Source organism: Panthera uncia, chromosome A2 (assembly GCF_023721935.1).
Source record: "Panthera uncia isolate 11264 chromosome A2, Puncia_PCG_1.0, whole genome shotgun sequence".
Classification (NCBI taxonomy): Eukaryota; Metazoa; Chordata; class Mammalia; order Carnivora; family Felidae; genus Panthera; species Panthera uncia.
Genome location: NC_064816.1, coordinates 87,567,644 through 87,587,087, shown reverse-complemented (window position 1 = coordinate 87,587,087; position 19,444 = coordinate 87,567,644). Strand labels below are relative to the sequence as shown.

Sequence of the window (19,444 nt, the reverse complement as noted above, 5' to 3'; positions counted from 1 at the left end):
GTTCAGTAGAGCAACAACATGGCACTTTCTGAGGACGTTTCCAAGCAAAATTGTAGATGTAAACTAATTACCCTGCACTTAAAACAACACAACTAACTGGATTCAGGAGAAAAGTTCTGTGCTCACAATTCTAACATTTATTTCTAACACTGTCTGTTCTTTTAGTGATGTCTCCAAAATTAATGAAGGAATTGGTGACAAAATTGGAATGTTCTTTCAGTCAATGGCAACATTTTTCATCGGTTTTATAGTGGGATTTACACGTGGTTGGAAGCTAACCCTTGTGATTTTGGCCATCAGCCCTGTTCTTGGACTGTCAGCTGCTATCTGGGCAAAGGTGGGTAAAGCATGTAAATCCAGATTTTAAACTGTCCCCACTTCCCTCCCCCCATGGTGGAAGGCTGTTTTTGTCACATGATGACCCTGCCCCTGTACTTACTTGGTTTTAGATCATCTGTTCAAAATCAGTGGGAATAAGTGGGTGTAACCTCAGTAAGTCCTACCCTTGCCAGGACTGCATGCTGTCCTGGGCCATGTAATTATTTGGGCAAGGTATGAGCTAGAAGGAAGTAGGTCTCACATCTCATCCCCTGATTTCATATAAAAGGCATACTCAACTCTCAAAGAGCTGTGTTCTATATTCACAAACAGAAGTTCAACTGGAGATTCAAGTTCAGTGACAACATATGTCCCATTCAGATAACATTATTGATTTTAAAGTCTTTTAGATCTTATTTAATTTGTAAATTGATTTAATAGTTGTGTCAGTGTTATGCATGATTCTCTAGAGTTTAACATATTTAAATCCATTGGTATGAAAATTATTTTTCAAAACTACTTTTGGGTCCCCTATGCATATAAATCCTAAGCCTGAAGTTCTCTCTTCCAATCACAAAGCAAAGTAGTGCCAGTTGCCCTGCCCACCTCTGCACACAGATGATCTTGTGAAACGTATTTTCCCTTTCAAGGCTGGGTGTAGTGTTCACTTTAAACTGATTTGATATAAGAGTGGGTAGTGGTAGATATTGGTCCAGTTTCTAATTTGTGTCGGATTCAACACAACTTCGCAAAAGCATTACAAATTCATTTGGCAAAAGGATATAAAATATTGGGGACCAGCCACAGTCAAGCCTAACACAAAAGAAACCAGATGGTAAGTATTAAGAAATTTTAGAAATTTTACCCCGTAGGATGGATATTGTTTTGATACTGCAAACAATAACTACCATTTACTCAGCTATATCAGGAAAATACATATTATCCTTCTGACGTTTAGGTCTTATCTTAGCGCAGGAAAAAATTGAGTTTCTGAGGAGTCTGTTAATATGTTGCTGAGACTAACAGTGTTGTTGGTGTTTAAACTGCATTTCTCTGTTAGTCTGCTGAAATACTTGGCCTGTGTGGTAATTGATTTTTCTGTTTACCTAGAATATTAGGTGGCAAACTGTTCATATCAGTATTTGTTGAAAAACTGTCTAAAATGTATTGGTGTCTGTTCTAGTTATGTTAGGAAAACAGACAGCAAGTTAATATTTTAATAATTATGCTTTGCTTCTGATACTATTTATTTAATAAATGGAGCCATCGGCTTATTGCCGGAGACCTAAGTTTTAATCCTCACTCTGTCATAAAGTTTTGGTAAGATTTGAAATGAATTTTTTAAATTCTTTGTTTATCAGCCATATTAAAGAAGTAATGTGGCCCCATCTGGGAAGCTTCTTTGTCCCTGTGAGCCTGAGGCTCTTCTCTCCAATTGGGTCAAGAAGGAGGAACAGGATGAGACCCAGTCACAACAAGCTTCTTGGTCTAGGAAGCCTCTTTAGACCGGTACTCTGGCAACTGACATCTTCCGATCAGAGACACTAGCACAGCTAGAGGGCGCAGGTAGGGGAAACCACCACACGCTGCCTCTAGCAAGAGATACCTCGTGGTCTGACCTTTTAGAAACCACTTCCACTTCCTCAGGTAGCAGACAGAGGCCAATAGAAGTACTGGCAGCTCCAGATAAACCATGCTGACCAAACTAATACACAAAGTCTCTGAATATGAAACTGCCCCTGGAACCACAGCTCACAAAGTAGGCCAGACAAGGTAACTGCTTGCTAAAGAGGTTTAAATAGGACCCATTCTCCTAGCATACTAGACAAAATGTCCAGGATACAGTAAAAGGTCACTTTTCATACCAGTAATCAAGAAAATCACCACTTGAATGAATAAAAAATCATTAATTAACTGATACCAACACTGAGATAAATCAGATGTTAGAATTATTTGACATGGATTTTGAAACAGCTGCCCTAAAAATTTCAAATTCTCTTGAAACAAAAGAAAAAAATAGCTAATACCAGCAATGAAGTAGAAGTTACAAAAACAAATGAAATGAGAGAACTGAAAGATACAACAGCAGAAATAGAAGTCACAGCGGATGCGCTTGGTCTCATTAAGTGGAGATGACTGAATAGAATCAGTGTATCTGGAGATAGAATGATAGAATTTACCGGGTGCCCGGGTGGCTCAGTCGGTTAAGTGACCGACTTTGGCTCAGGTCATGATCTAGCAATTTGTGAGTTCAAGCCCTGCATCAGGCTCTGTGCTGACAGCTCGGAGCCTGGAGCCTACTTAAGATTCTGTTTCTCCCTCTCTCTCTGCCCCTCCCTGGCTTGTGCTCTGTCTCTCTCTGTCTCAAAAATGAATAAATGTAAAAAAAAAAAAAAAATTTTTTTTAAAAAGTAGGAGAATGAGAACTAGAGACAACAAATAGTAAACAGGTAAAATGGTGGACTTAACTGCTATCATTAATTATCTTAAAGATAAATAGTTTAAATATACCCATCATAAGAGGAATTAACAGTGGATTAAAAAAACACATGAACCAACTACATGCTGTTCCAAAGAAACTTAATTCAAATTCAACAACATAGGTAGAGTAACAGGATGAGAAAAGATACACCATGCAAACATTAACTTAAAAATGGCTACATTAATATCTGGAAATTTAGACTTCAGAACAAAGAAAGTTATTATAAAAAGAATAATACATAATGATAAAAGTTTCAATCCACCAGGAAGACATCTTGATCCTAAATGTGTGTGCACCCAATAACAGCCTTCAAATATATGAAGTGAAAGGTCAGAGAATTGAAGGGAAAAATAGAAAAATTAATTCAACATTTACAGTTGAAGACTTCAACACCCCCTTCTTAGTACTGATAAAACTACTAGACAAAAAATAAGCTAGCATATAGAAGATCTAATCAATACAGTCAACCAATAGAATCTAATTGAGATTTATAAAACACTCTATGCAACAACAGCATAATCCACTTTAAACATTCACCAATATAGATCATATCCTGGGCCATAAAACAAACCTCAACAAATTTAAAAGAATTGAAGCCATAAAGTGTGTTTTCCCTGACTACAGCAGTGTCATACTAGAAACAAATAAAAGAATGACAATGAGAAAATCTCTAAGCATGTGGGAGTCAATAGACTTTTAAATAATCCTTGGATCATGAAGTTTCAAATGAAAAGCACATATAACTAAAGGAACACAAAAACACTGTCAACATTTTGGGATACAGCTAAAGATGTGCTGAGGGAAATTTATAGCATTAAATATCTACATTAGAAATGAGGAATGGTCCGAGGCACCTAGGTGGCTCAGTCAATTAAGCATCCTGACTTTGACTCAGGTCATGATTTGGCTCATGTCATGATCCCACGGTTTGTGAGTTCAAGCCCCGTGTCGGGCTCTCTGCTAACAGCTCAGAGCCTGGAGCCTGCTTCGGATTCTGTGTCTCCCTCTCTCTCTGCCCCTTTCCCACTCACCTATGTCTCTCTCTCTCTGTCTCAAAAATAAACATGAAAAATAATTATAAATTAAAAAAATGAGGAAAGGTCTCAAACCAATAATATAAGTTTCTACCTCAAGAAACTAGAAGACCAAAATAAAATCAAAGCAAACAGAAGTAAATAAAAAGGTAAGAGCAGAAATTAGTGAAATTGAAAATAGGAAAATAATAGAGAAAATCAGTGAAACAGAAAGCTGTTTTTTCAAAAAAGTCAATAAAATTAGCAAGACTAGCAAAAATACACACCAAATCAAAATAGCAAGAATGAATTAAAGTATATCACTATAAATCTTGCAGGCCTTAAAAAGATAATAAGGGAATACTGCAAAAAATTTTACACTCCTAAATTTAAAAAGTTTGAGATAAACTGCTTAATAACAGCAAACTGCCAAACGCAACTAAGGTGAGATAGACAATTTGAATGGCCCTATAATCACTAATATTTTGTGACTTCACAGCTCTTAGAAAGAAATCCCCAGGCCCAAATGATTTTAATGAGAAATTCTACCAGACACTTAAAGAAGAATTAACATGGATTTATATAATCTCTTCCAGGAAAAAGAATACTTTCTCTTCTTTACCACAGATTAAGGACCATTTTCCAACTCATTTTATGAGGCTAGTATTGTTTGATACCCAAACTAGACAACAAAGACAATATAAAAAAAATGTACACTAATATCTTTCATAGACTGAGAGTAAAAATTCCTCAGTAGCATACAGGTGACCCTTGAACAACACTGGCTTTGAACTGTGTATGTTCACTTCTCGGACTTTCTTTTAAAGTTCACTTATTAACTGAGGGTTGATGGGGGGTGGGAGGGAGGGGAGGGTGGGGGATGGGTATTGAGGAGGGCACCTTTTGGGATGAGCACTGGGTGTTGTATGGAAACCAATTTGACAATAAATTTCATATATTGGAAAAAAAATAAAGTTCACTTATTTATTTCGAGAGAGAGAGAGAGAGCAAGCATGGGCGTGTGAGTGAGGGAGGGGCAGAGAGAGAGGGAGAGAGGGAGAACCCCAAGCAGGCCTGCACAATCAGTGCGGAGCCCAGTGTGGGGCTCAATCTCAAGAACCATGAGGTCGAGATATGAGCTGAAATCAAGAGTAGGACACTCAACCGACTGAGCCACCCAGGCATCCCAATTTTATATAGATTATATACTATTTCCATATTATTGATTGAGCCCTGTTCCCTGGATTGAAGTAAACCATTGAAAAACTTGGAAGCATTTCTTTTTTAAGTTTATTTATTTATTTTGAGAGAGTGAGTGAGAAAGCATGATCAGTGGAAAGACAGAGGCTGAGTCCCAAGCAGGCACCCACGATTTTCTTAACGTTTTCTTTTCTCCAGCTTACTGTATTGTAAGAATACGGTGTATAATACATATGTGTTAATTGACTATGTTACCTGTAAAGCCTCTAGTTAACAGTAGGCTATTAGTAGTTAAGTTTTTGGAGAGTCAAAAGTTATACAGAGGGGGTGCCTGGCTAGCTTAGTCAGTAGAGCATACAGCTTTTGATCTCGGGGTTGTGAATTTGAGCTCCATGTTGGGTATAGAGATTACTTAAAAGTAAAGTCTTAAAAAAAAAAAGTCATACATAGACTTTTGCCTGTGTAAGGTGTTGGCATCCCTTTCATATTGTTGAAGGGTCAACTGTATTAGCAAATCCAGCAATGTATAAAAAGAATACTATACCGAGGCGCCTGGGTGGCTCAGTCAGTTAAGCGTCCAACTTCGGCTCAGGTCATGATCTCACGGTCCGTGGGTTCGAGCCCCGCATCGGGCTCTGTGCTGACAGCTCAGAGCCTGGAGCCTGTTTCAGCTTCTGTGTCTCCCTCTTTCTCTGACCCTCCCCTGTTCATGCTCTCTCTCTGTCTCAAAAATAAATAAATGTTTAAAAAAAAAGAATGCTATACCATGACCAAGTGGGATTTGTTTCAGCTAGGTAAGACTAGCTCAACATTTGAAAATCAGTCAGTATAATTCACTGTATCGACAAGGTAAAGAAGAAAAACTGTGTGATAATATCAACTGACAGAGAATAAACATTTGACAATATCCAACACCCATTGGTGATTAAAAAAAACCAAAACCCCAAAACTAAAAAACCTCTCAGCAAGTCAAGAATGGTGGGATATTACCTCAACTTGATAAAAATCATCTGCAGAAACCCTACAGCTAATGTCATGTTTAATAGTGAAAGTCTGAATGCTTTCTCCCTAAGACTGGGAATAAGGAAGGTAAGGAGGTCTGCTCTTCCTACTCTTTTCAACAAAGTATAGAGCTTCTAGTCATTATAAGAAGGCAAGAAAAAGAAAGGCATATAGATCAGAAAAGAACAAATAAAATTATATCCATTTATCAGTAGCATACTTTTTTATGTAGAAAATCTTAAGGATCACTTCTCAGCCTTTTGGCTAGGATCAGGTGAAAATCTTAAGGAATCTACAGTCTTCTAGAACTAATAATTGAATTTAGAAAGGTCACAAGTTACCAGATCAATTACATTTCTACACAGTAACAATAAACATGCACAACCCAAAATGTAAATAGTAAGTTAAAATTAATACCATTTGTGATCACTACAAATAAGGTAATACTTAGGTATACACTTCATAAAACATACATAGGATCTGTATGGTGATAATTATTAAATGGTCATGAAAGAAATCAAGGCTGAGTAATTGAAGAGACATGGTATGTTCATGGATTAGAAGACCCAACATAGTAAAGATGTCATTTCTTTCCAAACTGATGTGTATGTAGATATAAGGCACTTCCTATAAATATATAAATATTACAGTAGGGTTTTCTTGCGGACATAGACGAGACAGCTATTCTAAAATTTATACGGAAAGACACAGGCCCTAGAAGAGCTAAAACAATTTTGATAAAGAATAAAGTGAGAAGAACAGGTCCGTCTGCTATCAAAGTTTACTCTACTGCTGTGGTATAGTGGCTGAAGGATAGACTCATAAATCAATGAAAACGATAGAGAACCCAGAAATAGACTTACGCAAATATGCCCAGCTTATTTTTGATGAAGATACAAAACAATTCAGTGAAGGAAGAATGAACTTTTCAACAAATAGTGCTGGAGCAATTGGATATCCACAGGTGCAGGGGTGGGGGGGGGGCCCTTGACTTAAACCTCACACCATATAAAAATTAACAAAAATGGATCATAGACTTATATGTAAGATGTAAAGCTATAAAACTTTGAGAAGAAAACACAGGAGAAAATCTTTAGGATCTGTGCCTAGGCAAAGAGTTCTTACATTTGATACTAAAAGCTCAATCCTTGGAAAGAAAAAATTATAAATTAGGCTTCATCGAAACTAAAAAATTTTGCTCTCTGAAAGCCATGTGAAGAGGATGAAAAGATGGGCTACAAACTGGGGAATAATTATATGCAAACTTATCCAGACAAAGGACTTAGTATCCTAAAACTAAAAACTCAGTAAAAAACAAAACAATTAGAATGGACAAAAGACATGAACAAACAGTTTGTCAAAAAGGATATACAGATAGCAAGTAAGCACATGAAAAGTTGTTCAGTATTATTAGCCATCAGGAAAGAACTAAATTAAACTACAATTAGATATCACTACACATCTATCAGAATTGCTAAAATAAAATTAAAAAATAATGAAACCAAATGCTGGTGAGATGCAGAGAAACTGAATAACTCGTAGATTGTTGGTGGGAATGTAAAATGGTAGGGCACTCTGGAAAACAGTTTTGCAGTTTCTGGAAAACTAAACATGCAGTTACCCATATAATTTAGCAATTGTACTCTTGGGCATTTATCTGAGAATAAAGAAAATTTTGTTCACCCAGAACCTGTATTCAAATGTTTTAGCAGCTTTATTTGTAATGGTTCAAAACTGAAACAACCCCAGATATCCTTCAACGTGTGAATGATTAAACTGTGGAATATTTATACCATGGAATACTACCTAGGAAAGAACTGGTAATATACACAACAACCCAGATGAATTTCCAGATAAATTATGCTGTGTGAAAAAAGCCAATCCAAAAAGGTCACATCACATTATGAATTAGCTTATATAAGTATTCTTGAAATGATAAAATTCATGACATAAAACAGATTATGGTTTTCAGGGTTAAGGGATAGGGAGGAGAGGAGAGGAAAAGCAAGGGGCAAGGAAAGAGGTGGCTGTGGCTATGAAGAGTAGCACCAAAGGATCCCTGTGGCGGAATTGTTATGTATCATGATTGGTCACATGAAGGTACAGAGATGATAATGTTGCTTAGAACTAATCACATGCACGTGAGTGCATGTAAAATAACATTGACAGATAAATGTTAAATGTTAAATTCCTGATTGGGATATTGTACTGTAGTTTTCAAGATGTTTTTCTTGGGGAACACTAGATGAAGAGTATGTTGAAAAATAAAATTTAACTGAGTGAATTTGAAGATCTGATTGGGTTTATTCATTGAAGCATGAATCAGGCAGCATCTCATCTACAAATAGAAAGGATCTCCAAAGAGCTGTATAAATGAAAGGTTTTTATCCGCAGAAGAGGACAGAAAGAGAAAGTTTTCTAACAAAAGATTGTGTCAGTCAAGATCACCTTCCTTTGGGGGAAGGGCATGCAGATGACTTCATTAGTACTGATCAAGTCATTTCAGAATGACTGGTTAAATGTCACATTCCTGGGAAAGGCTGAAACTGCAATTAGGTTAGATACTAAGTCTTGGTTTGCTGGCTTGAGGCTTAGCACAGGTGACTCCATTTTAGATCTTTTGTCTCTGTTGTTTCTTACAACTGTACGTGAGTCTACAGTTATCTTGAAATAGAAAAGTTAAAAAAAATATAAAGCATATATAAATTATATCAATACAAAACAAAAACCTAAACTGAGAAATGGAAAAATGGGAGAAAGATAAAGATCAAAATATCTGGTCAGAAATATTGCTTCTGAATGTATTAGTTTGAATAATACAAAATTGTCTATATTACACATCTTAACTTACTAAAATGGCAATTTCATGTCTCAAACTAAAAAAATTAAGTTTTGTTAAGAAATTGGCCATCTGTGGAAGAAAGGATGAGTAAGTGATACTTTATGTGGTTATTTGTAATGGAAGTATCACCATTCCATAATTTTATATTAGAGGGATAGTAAAAGTTCATTTTTCATATTCCTGAGAATAGTTTGGAGATTTTTTTTTTTTGTTGAAAAGACATGATCTCTTCAAAACAAAGAGAAACTAACAAACACTTAAGATTCTACCATAATCTTCCTAAGCCTATATATATTTGTGGAAGGTCTTAGAAGAGAAAAAGATCCAGGTTTATTGAAGTAATTGATATGGTACTTGATATATCAACAGTGAATTAAAATAGCATATTTTGAAACTCCAAATTCAAAAATATTTCTGGTAATCTTTCTGTATTTGTCTGCCTCGTGATCACTGTGGGATGAGGTTTCAAGGGCAACAGAGAAAAATAGCTGAAGCGTATTGCCTATGCCTCTTACATTATGCAGAGCTGTTTGTTCAGGGATGGCAATGACCACACTAACTCAGACACAGCACTGTGAATGATTTTGGCAAGTGTGGCAGAGAAACCCTAGGAAGGACGGGAGGGGCAGAAGAGTTTTCCCTTCTTCCCTTTGAGGTTCTCTGGCTGGTCTAATAATTAAATTAGTGTAAGACAGATTAACACTAGAATAACAAGAGTTTAATAACATGTATACTTCCTGTGTACATGGGAGGGACCAAGGAAAACTGAATAACTGCCCAAAATGGTTGAAGCCATCACCTTAAATACCATCTTCAGCTAAAGACAAAAGAAGGTGTTTGGGGTTGGGGTGTCAGTTATAGGAGCCTATTAGGAAAGGCACAATAAGCAAGGGTAAGGTTGTTATGCAGATTTAAGTATTTGGTTGTCTTCTCTTTTAATACGAGTTTCTAGAGATTTAAAGTCTCGCCCTTGTCTTGGCACATCAGGGAGATACTCTTCCAAATGGAGATTTCCATGTGTGCCTGGGTGACTCAGTCGGTTAAGCATCCAACTCTTGATTTTGGTTCAGATCATTGTCATGGATTGAGCCCCTTTTCAGGTTCCATGCTGAGCATGGCCCCTGCTTAAGATTCTCTCTCTCTCTCTCTCTCTCTGCCGCTCTCTTTTGCTCATGCACTCTTTCTCTCAAAACAACAACAACAACAACAACAACAAAAAACAAACAAAAAAAACAAATGGAGATTTCCCTTATACATGTATATGTTCTTACAAAAGGCTAATTTCTGCTTGGTTCTTGGATTTCTTCCTGTGTTTGCAATTTCTTAAAAATAACAAATTTAAAATAATATGTGTCGGGGCATATTTTGTGTGGCAAATTTTGCTTCTTTGTGGTTGCTTTGAGAAGTCAAGAAAGTCTAGTGCATAAGTGGGTTATTGCTTTGGGTACCAAAGAAGATAGGTACATACAGCACCATATCTGTACATAGAACACAGTTAATAGATTTTCATTTGCCTTCACCCACCCATTCTTGTTACTGGACAAGGGTCTGTTGCCTGGTGCTTAGCAAGCCAAATACTGACCCCAGTTTTGTGGCAGAGAAAAAGGGTTTTATTATAAGGCATCAAGCAAGAAAGTGAGAGAAAATTTCTCTGTCTGCCTCCCCGAAGGGCTGCAGTTGGGTATATATAAGGATAAGGGGTCAAGATGTCACAGGGTATGTAGGTTGAATGGAATAAGCTGATTGGATAAAAGGAAAAAGGGAGGTATTCTCTCTTCTGGGATTCATGTTCATTAAATAGCAGCATAAGAATGAGAGGTGTGGAGATCTCAGGGTATGTCATCACACAGATGTTACTTTTGTTCACTCTTGATGCCTTTTGTACAACCACAAGAATTCTTCCCATTTTGCTCTGTTCTCAGCTAGTCTTACCAGTGGTTGGTTGGCTTCTGCAAACCGGCTCCTAAATCGATCAGGTTAACCAGAGTTTCCTTACAGTAGAATGGCCAAGCATTTGTTAACTCAACATGTCAGTTTCCGTCTTAAATCCTTCACAGCTCCTTTTACTTTCACACACAGCAAAAGAAGAAATACACTGTTAAAATCAAAACCACTTAGAGCTTTTCACTGATATGACTTATATAAATGAGTCCACAAATGCCTATAAATTACTTATTGAAAGGGTGTAATACTTTATTATTAATTGCTTACATGTAACCCTTAGGTGGCTGACTACATAAGCATTCCAGGTACAAATAGTAACCTTAGTCCTTTGCCCATATCACTTGATCCGATTTTCATAATAGGGCCCTTGGGGAGCCCAGTTTACGTGTCAGTGGCTGGCCTCCCACCTTATACTTCTGTTCCAGAGAACAATTAGCAATTGCTGTGTTCAATTCATACCATATTTCCTTGATGTAATTAATGCCTTTTTCCCCTGTTTTTATGATTATGGTATATACCTTCTTTTCTGAAATTTAAAATCTCCCCAAAGTTCCGTTTTATTTATTTAGATGAGGATCCGTGAGGTAGTTGGTGAAAAAATAAAAATTTTAATTTATTGTATGCCATCTCAGTCCAAAAAGAATTTGAAGTGGCTAATAGAGTCAATATATATACTTAAAAATAGAACATCATTTCCCTCTCTCTTTTTTCTCCTCCCATATGTTCATCTTGTTTTGTTTCTTAAATTCCACATATGACTGAAATCATATGATAATTGTCTTTCTCTGACTGACTTATTTTGCTTAGCATAATACATTCTAGCTCAATCCATGTTGTTTCAAATGGCAAGATTTCATTTTTTTTTGATGGCTGAGTAATATTTCATTGTATATATATATATATATATATATATATATATATATACACCACTTCTTCCTTATCCATTCATCAGTCAATGGACATTTGGGCTCTTTGCATAATTTGGCTATTGTTGATAATGCAGCTATAAACATTGGGTGCATCTACCCCTTCAAATCTGTATTTTTGTACCCTTTGGGTAAAAACCATGAGAGACTCTTAAAGGTAGGGAACAAATTGAGAGTTGATGGAGGGAGGTGGGTGGGGATGGGCTGGATGGGTGATGGATACTGATGAGAGCACTTGTAATGAGCACTGGGTGTTGTATGTAAGTGATGACCCACTGAATTCAACTCCTGAAACCAATATTGCACTGTCTGTTAGCTAACTAGAATTTAAATAAAAATTTGAAAAAAAAATAGAACATTATGACCAAAGATGAGTTGAAAGACAGATTTTATTCTATATATACACTAACATACAAACATTGTTGGTGTATATATTTGTGTTTCTTTTACAGAAGATAAAATTAACTTGTTAAAAATTTTCAAATGATCTGAAATTATATTTTTAAACAGATACTATCTTCATTTACTGATAAAGAACTCTTGGCATATGCAAAAGCTGGAGCAGTAGCTGAAGAGGTCTTAGCAGCAATTAGAACTGTGATTGCCTTTGGAGGACAAAAGAAAGAACTTGAAAGGTTTGAGTCTCTTTTTTTAAGTTGCTAGAAATGTTAAGTTCTCTGTCATCTGATATGCCGTTCAGGTTGACAGTGTTGAGTATAAGGGTGTGTATGTATGTGTGTATATTTTTTAATAGCTTCCTCGATGTCGTACAGCATAGCTAATATTCTGGAAAAGTTGTAATTTTAGTTGTATTCCTCTTATATCTGCTAATTCAAAACATTTTCTAGAATGTCTTAGGTGGGTAGTGACAATGAAATGGTTTCTTAAGGCTAACATATTTTATATATGATGATAATTTTCCCCATCAAGTTAATACTTGGTTCTCTAAGACTAAATGAGTATTTTGTGTAAGATCTAGGGAGACATTTTAATCTGTGGTTCATTTCCCCTCTTGCCCAGGCACCTAATCAGTTATGTGATGCTTTTGGAAGATAAAAATATAATTAAAAAGCACCTTTGTACAAAAGGTCAAAATCTTTATTATATGTTGTTTAGTATATTCTTGCATCTGTCCCTTTTTATTAGATTTATGAGAATGTAGATAGTAATTTATTGCAGTGTATAATATTCATCAGATCCATTGATTTCTAAACAGTGACAGACTTTATTTAAAATTGAATATATGTTATACTATTCTGATATTAGAGCATTTTAATGTTATGAACATATGTATATTTGGAAATTAGGAATAGTGAACTATATTGTTTGGAACATTATACATTGTTGGTAAAGCCATAAGAAAAACAAGGGAATTTTTATAAGTCAGAATAATAGTCCCCTCTGGGGGAGATGAGACATGGTTAATTAGATTAAGACTCATAGCAAGGGGCTTCTGTGGTTCTGGTGTGTTCTGTTTCTTGACCTCAGTTGTGTGCTGACATGGGTGTTAATGGCATAATTATTCTTTATAGTGTACCTATGTGTTTTTAGTATACTTGTGTTCATAATATATATTTCATACCCACAAAGATGCCCTCTGAGACTAAGCACCTACCATTGTTCAAAGGAAAGCAGTACTGTATTCTCTCTCAATTTTTGGTAAGGTTTTTGCTTTTGCCTTAAAGTATGTCTGACTAGTAAAATGAGAAGTCTTGCCTAATGGTCAAGCAAGCATCCAGTCAAATACAGCTTTCCTCTTTTGGAGCTTAAATTTTATCAAGGGAGGGGAAAGGTGCAGATGATCACAAATAAACAAAATATCTAATATACCAGTTGGGTAAATATTATTTGGGGATATAAAATACTCTGTTAGAGTCATAGGGCATACTATTTAAAAGATGATTCAGAAAACTCTTTTCTGAATAGTTAATGTTTGAGCAAACACAGAGGGAAGTTTTGAGCTCAGATTCTTTTCCAGTTTTTCTCAGTGGAAAGGTAGACCAGAGAAAGAATATGTCCACCAACATAGGGAAACAAATACAGCTTTTCTGCTTCTGCCCAGTTTCTGAGCTGGGGGAAAGCATCTCCCCATAGAAATCAAAATCTCAAGACTCACTCTCCGGTGCCCTTAGGATCTGAATTTACAAAATTCTGTGAGCTAAGGAGTGCTGTCTCCCTAAAACTGAGTATTTCACATTAAAAACAAATCCTAGTTCCATGATACCACTAGAGTATCTGGTAGAAGAAATGAAAAACTGCTGAAGATTAACAAATGAAGCATCCAAATTAAGAAGTTAGAAAAAGAACAACAGAGTAAAGGAAGTATAAGAAATAATAAACAGCAAAAAACAATTGAATAGAAAATAAATGTTAAAAAGCAGAGGCTTTACAAATCCATAAACTAATTCTTTGAAAAGACTAATAACCAAGTATTTTGCAAGTTTAATCAGGAATAAAAAAAGTAATAAAAAATTGCTACAGATAAAAATACATTTTATTTTTAAAAAGTACAGCTTCATGGCTCAAGAACAGACACTCAGATCAGTGGAATAGAATAGAGAACCCAGAAATGGACCCACAAACGTATGGCCAACTAATCTTTGACAAAGCAGGAAAGAATATCCAATGGAATAAAGACAGTCTCTTCAGCGAGTGCTGCTGGGAAAACTGGACAGCGACATGCAGAATGAACCTGGACCACTTTCTTACACCATACACAAAAATAAAGTGGATGAAAGACCTCAATGTAAGACAGGAAGCCATCAAAATCCTCAAGGAGAAAGCAGGCAAAAACCTCTTTGATCTTGCCCGCAGCAATTTCTTACTCAACATGTCTCTGGAGCCAAGGGAAACAAAAGCAAAAGTGAACTACAGGGACCTCCTCAAAATAAAAAGCTTCTGCACAGCGAAGGAAACAATCAGCAAAACTAAAAGGCAACCGACAGAATGGGAGAAGATATTTGGAAATGATATATCAGATAAAGGGTTAGTGTCCAAAATCTAAAAAGAATTTATCAAACTCAACACCCAAAAAACAAATAATCCAGTGAAGAAATGGGCAAAAGACATGAATAGACACTTCTCCAAAGAAGACATCCAGATGGCCAACCGACACATGAAAAAATGCTCCACATCACTCATCATCAGGGAAATACAAACCAAAACCACAATGAGATACCACCTGACACCTGTCAGAATGGCTAACATTAACAACTCAGGCAACCACAGATGTTGGCGAGAATGCAGAGAAAGAGGATCTCTTTTGCATTGTTGGTGGGAATGCAAGCTGGTGCAGCCACTCTGGAAAACACTATGGAGGTTTCTCAAAAAACTAAAAATGGAACTACCCTACGACCCAGCAATTGCACTACTAGGCATTTATCCAAGGGATACAGGTATGCTATTTCGAAGGGACACATGCACCCCCATGTTTATAGCAGCCCTATCAACAACAGCCAAAGTATGGAAAGAGCCCAAATGTCCATTGATGGATGAATGGATAAAGAAAGTGTGGTGTATATATATACATACACAATGAAGTATTACTCGGCAATCAAAAAGAGTGAAACCTTGCCATTTGCAACTATGTGGATGGAACTGGAGGGTATTATGCTAAGTGAAATTAATCAGAGAAAGACAAAAATTATATGACTTCACTCATATGAGGACTTTAAGACACAGAACAGATGAACATAAGAGAAGCAAGAATAATATAAAAACAGGGAGGGGGACAAAACAAAAGAGACTCATAAATATGGAGAACAAACTGAGGGTTGCTGGAGGGGTTGTGGGGGGGGATGGGTTAAATGGGTAAGGGGCAATAAGGAATCTACTGAAATCATTGCTTCACTATATACTAACTAATTTGGATGTCAATTTTTAAAAATAAAAAAGTTAAAAGTATAGCTTCATACTAATAAATTATAAAACCCTAATGAAATAGACAATATCCTAGAAAAATATAGGCTAAAACTCTCACTTGAGAGGATGAAAACTTGAGTAGGCCAACAATCATTAAAGGAATTGAATCCAAAGTTTAAAATCTCTACTCCTGCCCTTATATACACACATAAACAAGCAAAACCCACAGAGTCCAGATAATTTCACAGAAAGGTTCTACTAAAACTTCATGAATGAGATAACTCTATCTCATAGAAATTGTTTCAGAGAATGGAAGAAATATATATAGCAAGTTGTGAGTTCATCTTATGAGGCTAGTGTAACTTTGATGCCAGAATAAGACAGATACATGAGAAAGGAAAATTACAAAGCAGTTTAACCTAAAACATAGATGCAGAAGGTGTAGATAAATTATTAGCTAAACAAATCCATGTGAAAAATATCATCAGATTAAAGAAATCTTGAACTTACTGGCTTTATCCCATGAATGCAAAGATGGTTAACATTAGGAAATCTATTAATATAATTAGTCATATTAACAGATTGAAAGGAAGAAGCATTTTATATTAACAGATGGTGAAAAAGAATTAATTATGTATTATTCATGACAAAAACTCATAAAACCAGGAGTAATAATTGATTTTCTTGATTCAATAAAAAGTATATACCAGAGATGTATAGGAAGCATCATACTTAATGGTGCAATGTGAAAAGCATTCCTTAAAATGATGAATGAAACAAGTATGTCTGCTAGCATCATTTCTGTTTAGTGTTGAACTGGTTCTAGATAAGACCAAAGAAATAAGTAAGAGTAAGAATAATAAAAGGAAAAGAAAAAAAAGAAATAAAAGTTATAAGGATTGAAAACAAGAAGCAAAACTGTCATTATTCACAGATGGTATGATTGTATGCACAAAAATTCCAGTAGCCTCTGCAGACTAATAATATTCAGTGAGATCTCTGGGTACCTGATCACAATTCAGAGAAAATTGCTGTGAAGCAACAATGAATGATTAGAAAACATATAAAATGTCATTAATTCTAAGATGCACATTTTTCTCTCACAGTTCTGAAACTGAGATAAATCTTACAATCAATGCCATCTTATAGTTGCTGTGGGTCTGGATTGAAGTCAGTTCTTGCAGGATTTGTGTTTGCTTCTGCCATTCACTGGGGACACTATTAACCTGAGACCACCTTACATTAAATTATATGTCTAGGAGTTTTTGAACCACACTGGCAGTGTGAATTTATAGTTCAGACCTGCATGAGTAATTGCCTGTGGTTCCGATTCTCAGGGAGTTGTTTTTCCTCCCTTTACCTGATGCCAGGGTTGAGACATGCAAGTTCCCTTGCTGTCACTTTCCCTGGGGCATGTGCTTACTATACTGAGGCTGTAGCCCTTTGACTCCCAGCTGTATATGGAGTGTCCTATTTTTTTTATTAATTTTTTTAATGTTTGTTTATCTTAAAGAAAAACAGAGTGCGGATGGGGGACGAGCAGAAAGAGAGGGAGACACAGAATCCGAAGCAGGCTCCAAGCTCTGAGCTGTCAGTGTAGAGCCTGACATGGGGCTTGAACTCACGACCCATGAGATCATGGCCTGAGCCAAAGTCAGTTGCTTTGATTGACTGAGCCACCCTGGCGCCCCTGAAGTATGCTATTAAACTCCTTAATGCTACATAAAATAACAGAATAACACTAACTTCTTACAATTAATGACATCCTAAATTTGATGAATAGGATAATTTTTAAAAAGGTATTATTAGAAATAAAAATTATAATTATGTATGGGATGTAAATAACATTGGTAAGGAGAGAAAGGACATCATGATAGTCAAGTCCAATCTTCAGAACTTAGATAAATCTGATTATTTTAGTTCGGTAAAAGTTTAAATAAATTGAGGTGTTTGTTGTTGTTTTTAGTTTAACTGTTTTCATTAATTAGGCACAGTAAGGTTTTTTTTTTACCTAAAGAAGATGGGGATCAATTTTTTATTATAAGAATAAGCAAATGGGCGTACACAGCTGTTTTCAAAGATTCATTTTTTTGTGTGGCATCATTCATTCAGAAGACATTAGTTACTGGCATGTATCTTTGAAAGGACATTCTCTGCTGGCAAATTGGAAATTGGTTTTGCCTTTAAATAAAGAGTAGATTCAGGACTCCAACATGCTGGCATAAGTTTCTTTCCAGGTTGGCCATTTCTTGAAAGTTCATTCATTCAATAGTTTTAGCCAGTATCTACCACATGCACTGCACTAGGCTCTAGGTTTTCAGTAGTGAATTGGAAACGGAAAACCTTGTCCCTCTTATGATCCTTAGTCCAAAGAGTAAGATGGAGAAGAAGGGAAGGAAAGAAAGTAGAAAAGAAGGTAAAAAAGAAATCATTGATGAAATTAATTAATCAACCTTTAAAAAAATTTTTTTAACGTTTTATTTATTTTTGAGACAGGGAGAGACAGAGCATGAACAGGGGAGGGTCAGAGAGAGGGAGACACAGAATCTGAAACAGGCTCCAGGCTCCGAGCTGTCAGCACAGAGCCCGACGCGGGGCTCAAACTCACGGACCGCGAGATCATGACCTGAGCTGAAGTCGGCTGCTTAACCGACTGAGCCACCCAGGCGCCCCAGACCTTTAAATTGTACTATGAAAGAATCAAGGAGTGTGCTGTAATAGCAAGGAGGGAAAATTTACTTTAAATATGGCAGTCAGGGAAGGCTGTGGCAGTCACGTCCTCTCTGAGGATATTTCATCTAGGCTGAGACTTGAGGGATGAGGAAAAGCCTGCCCTGGTGGGATTAGGGATAAGAAGAGTCTTCCAAATTTCCCGAGGTGGCAGAGTTTGATGTATTCTAGAAAATACCACGAATGAGGCTTATATGCCTGGAGCTGTGTTGAGTGAGGGGAGATGGAAAGGCTTTTGAAGGAAGCGGAGGTTATGGTGAGGAGGTAGGATTTTACTCCAAGGGCTCAGGGTTTTAACAAAGGAATGAGTATCCACATAATATGTTAACATCATTTCTCTGTGTGTAATTGGTTTGGTGATTGGAGGAGAGCAGTTAAAGATTGGAAACAGGGACCAGCTGTGGTTGTAGCCCAGGTGAAAAGGCTTATGGTGGCCTGAGGTAGACCGCAGGCAAGAGAGGGGAGAGATTACCTAGATTTCGGATATAATTTGGAAGTAGGATTGCTAAAATTATATTTAGACGAAATGTAACCCTTCAGTTTTCTTTTTAGTTCTTTCCCTTCCTTTCTCTGCTTCTGCATTGACAGGTAATTAAGGTCTTAGTTTGACTTTCTCTCCCAATTAACAGGTGCAGGAGGAAGCTGGCTTTCTTGGAAAGGAAATTTAACGAGAGTTTAAAAGGAAATTCAACTCAGTAGTATAAGAATAGCTTTATTCTCCTAATTTTAAAATGATATTTTCCTCTCTTGTGTATGTCCTACCTGTTAGTATTTATTTCTCTTGCTTAACTAAAATTGTTTCTTGCTCTTGTAAGTGGCTGTTTATATCACTGATGTATATTTTCATAATATTTAAGAATTTTTTTTCAAAATATCATTGTTTTTGTTGTGTATCTTTAATCCATTCTAGGAGTGTCACTTTAATTACCATTCTCATACCAATGCTTTTAATGAGTAGATTTTATTATCTGGTTTTATAGTGTGGTATTTTTATTAAAATGCTAATCAAAAAGCCTATGTAAAAGTATTGTCGATTTCTCCTTCCTCCTTACCCTCTTCCTTTTTTCATTTTCTTTTCTGGTATCTAAATGATTTTCTTCCTTGTTGTTGCTTCTTCCTGTGAAAG

The 19,444-nt window shown here is 36.2% G+C and overlaps 1 protein-coding gene across 2 annotated transcripts in view; it reads left to right on the top strand.

Moving 5' to 3' along the window:
• Positions 1 to 19,444, top strand: part of ABCB1 (ATP binding cassette subfamily B member 1) — a 112,954-nt gene that overhangs the window by 34,276 nt on the left and 59,234 nt on the right. For both annotated transcript variants that reach the window (XM_049641376.1, XM_049641377.1), the window contains exons 7-8: positions 166 to 337; positions 12,238 to 12,362. In XM_049641376.1, coding sequence (XP_049497333.1) covers positions 166 to 337; positions 12,238 to 12,362 — 297 coding nt within the window. The remainder of the gene's footprint in view (positions 1 to 165; positions 338 to 12,237; positions 12,363 to 19,444) is intronic.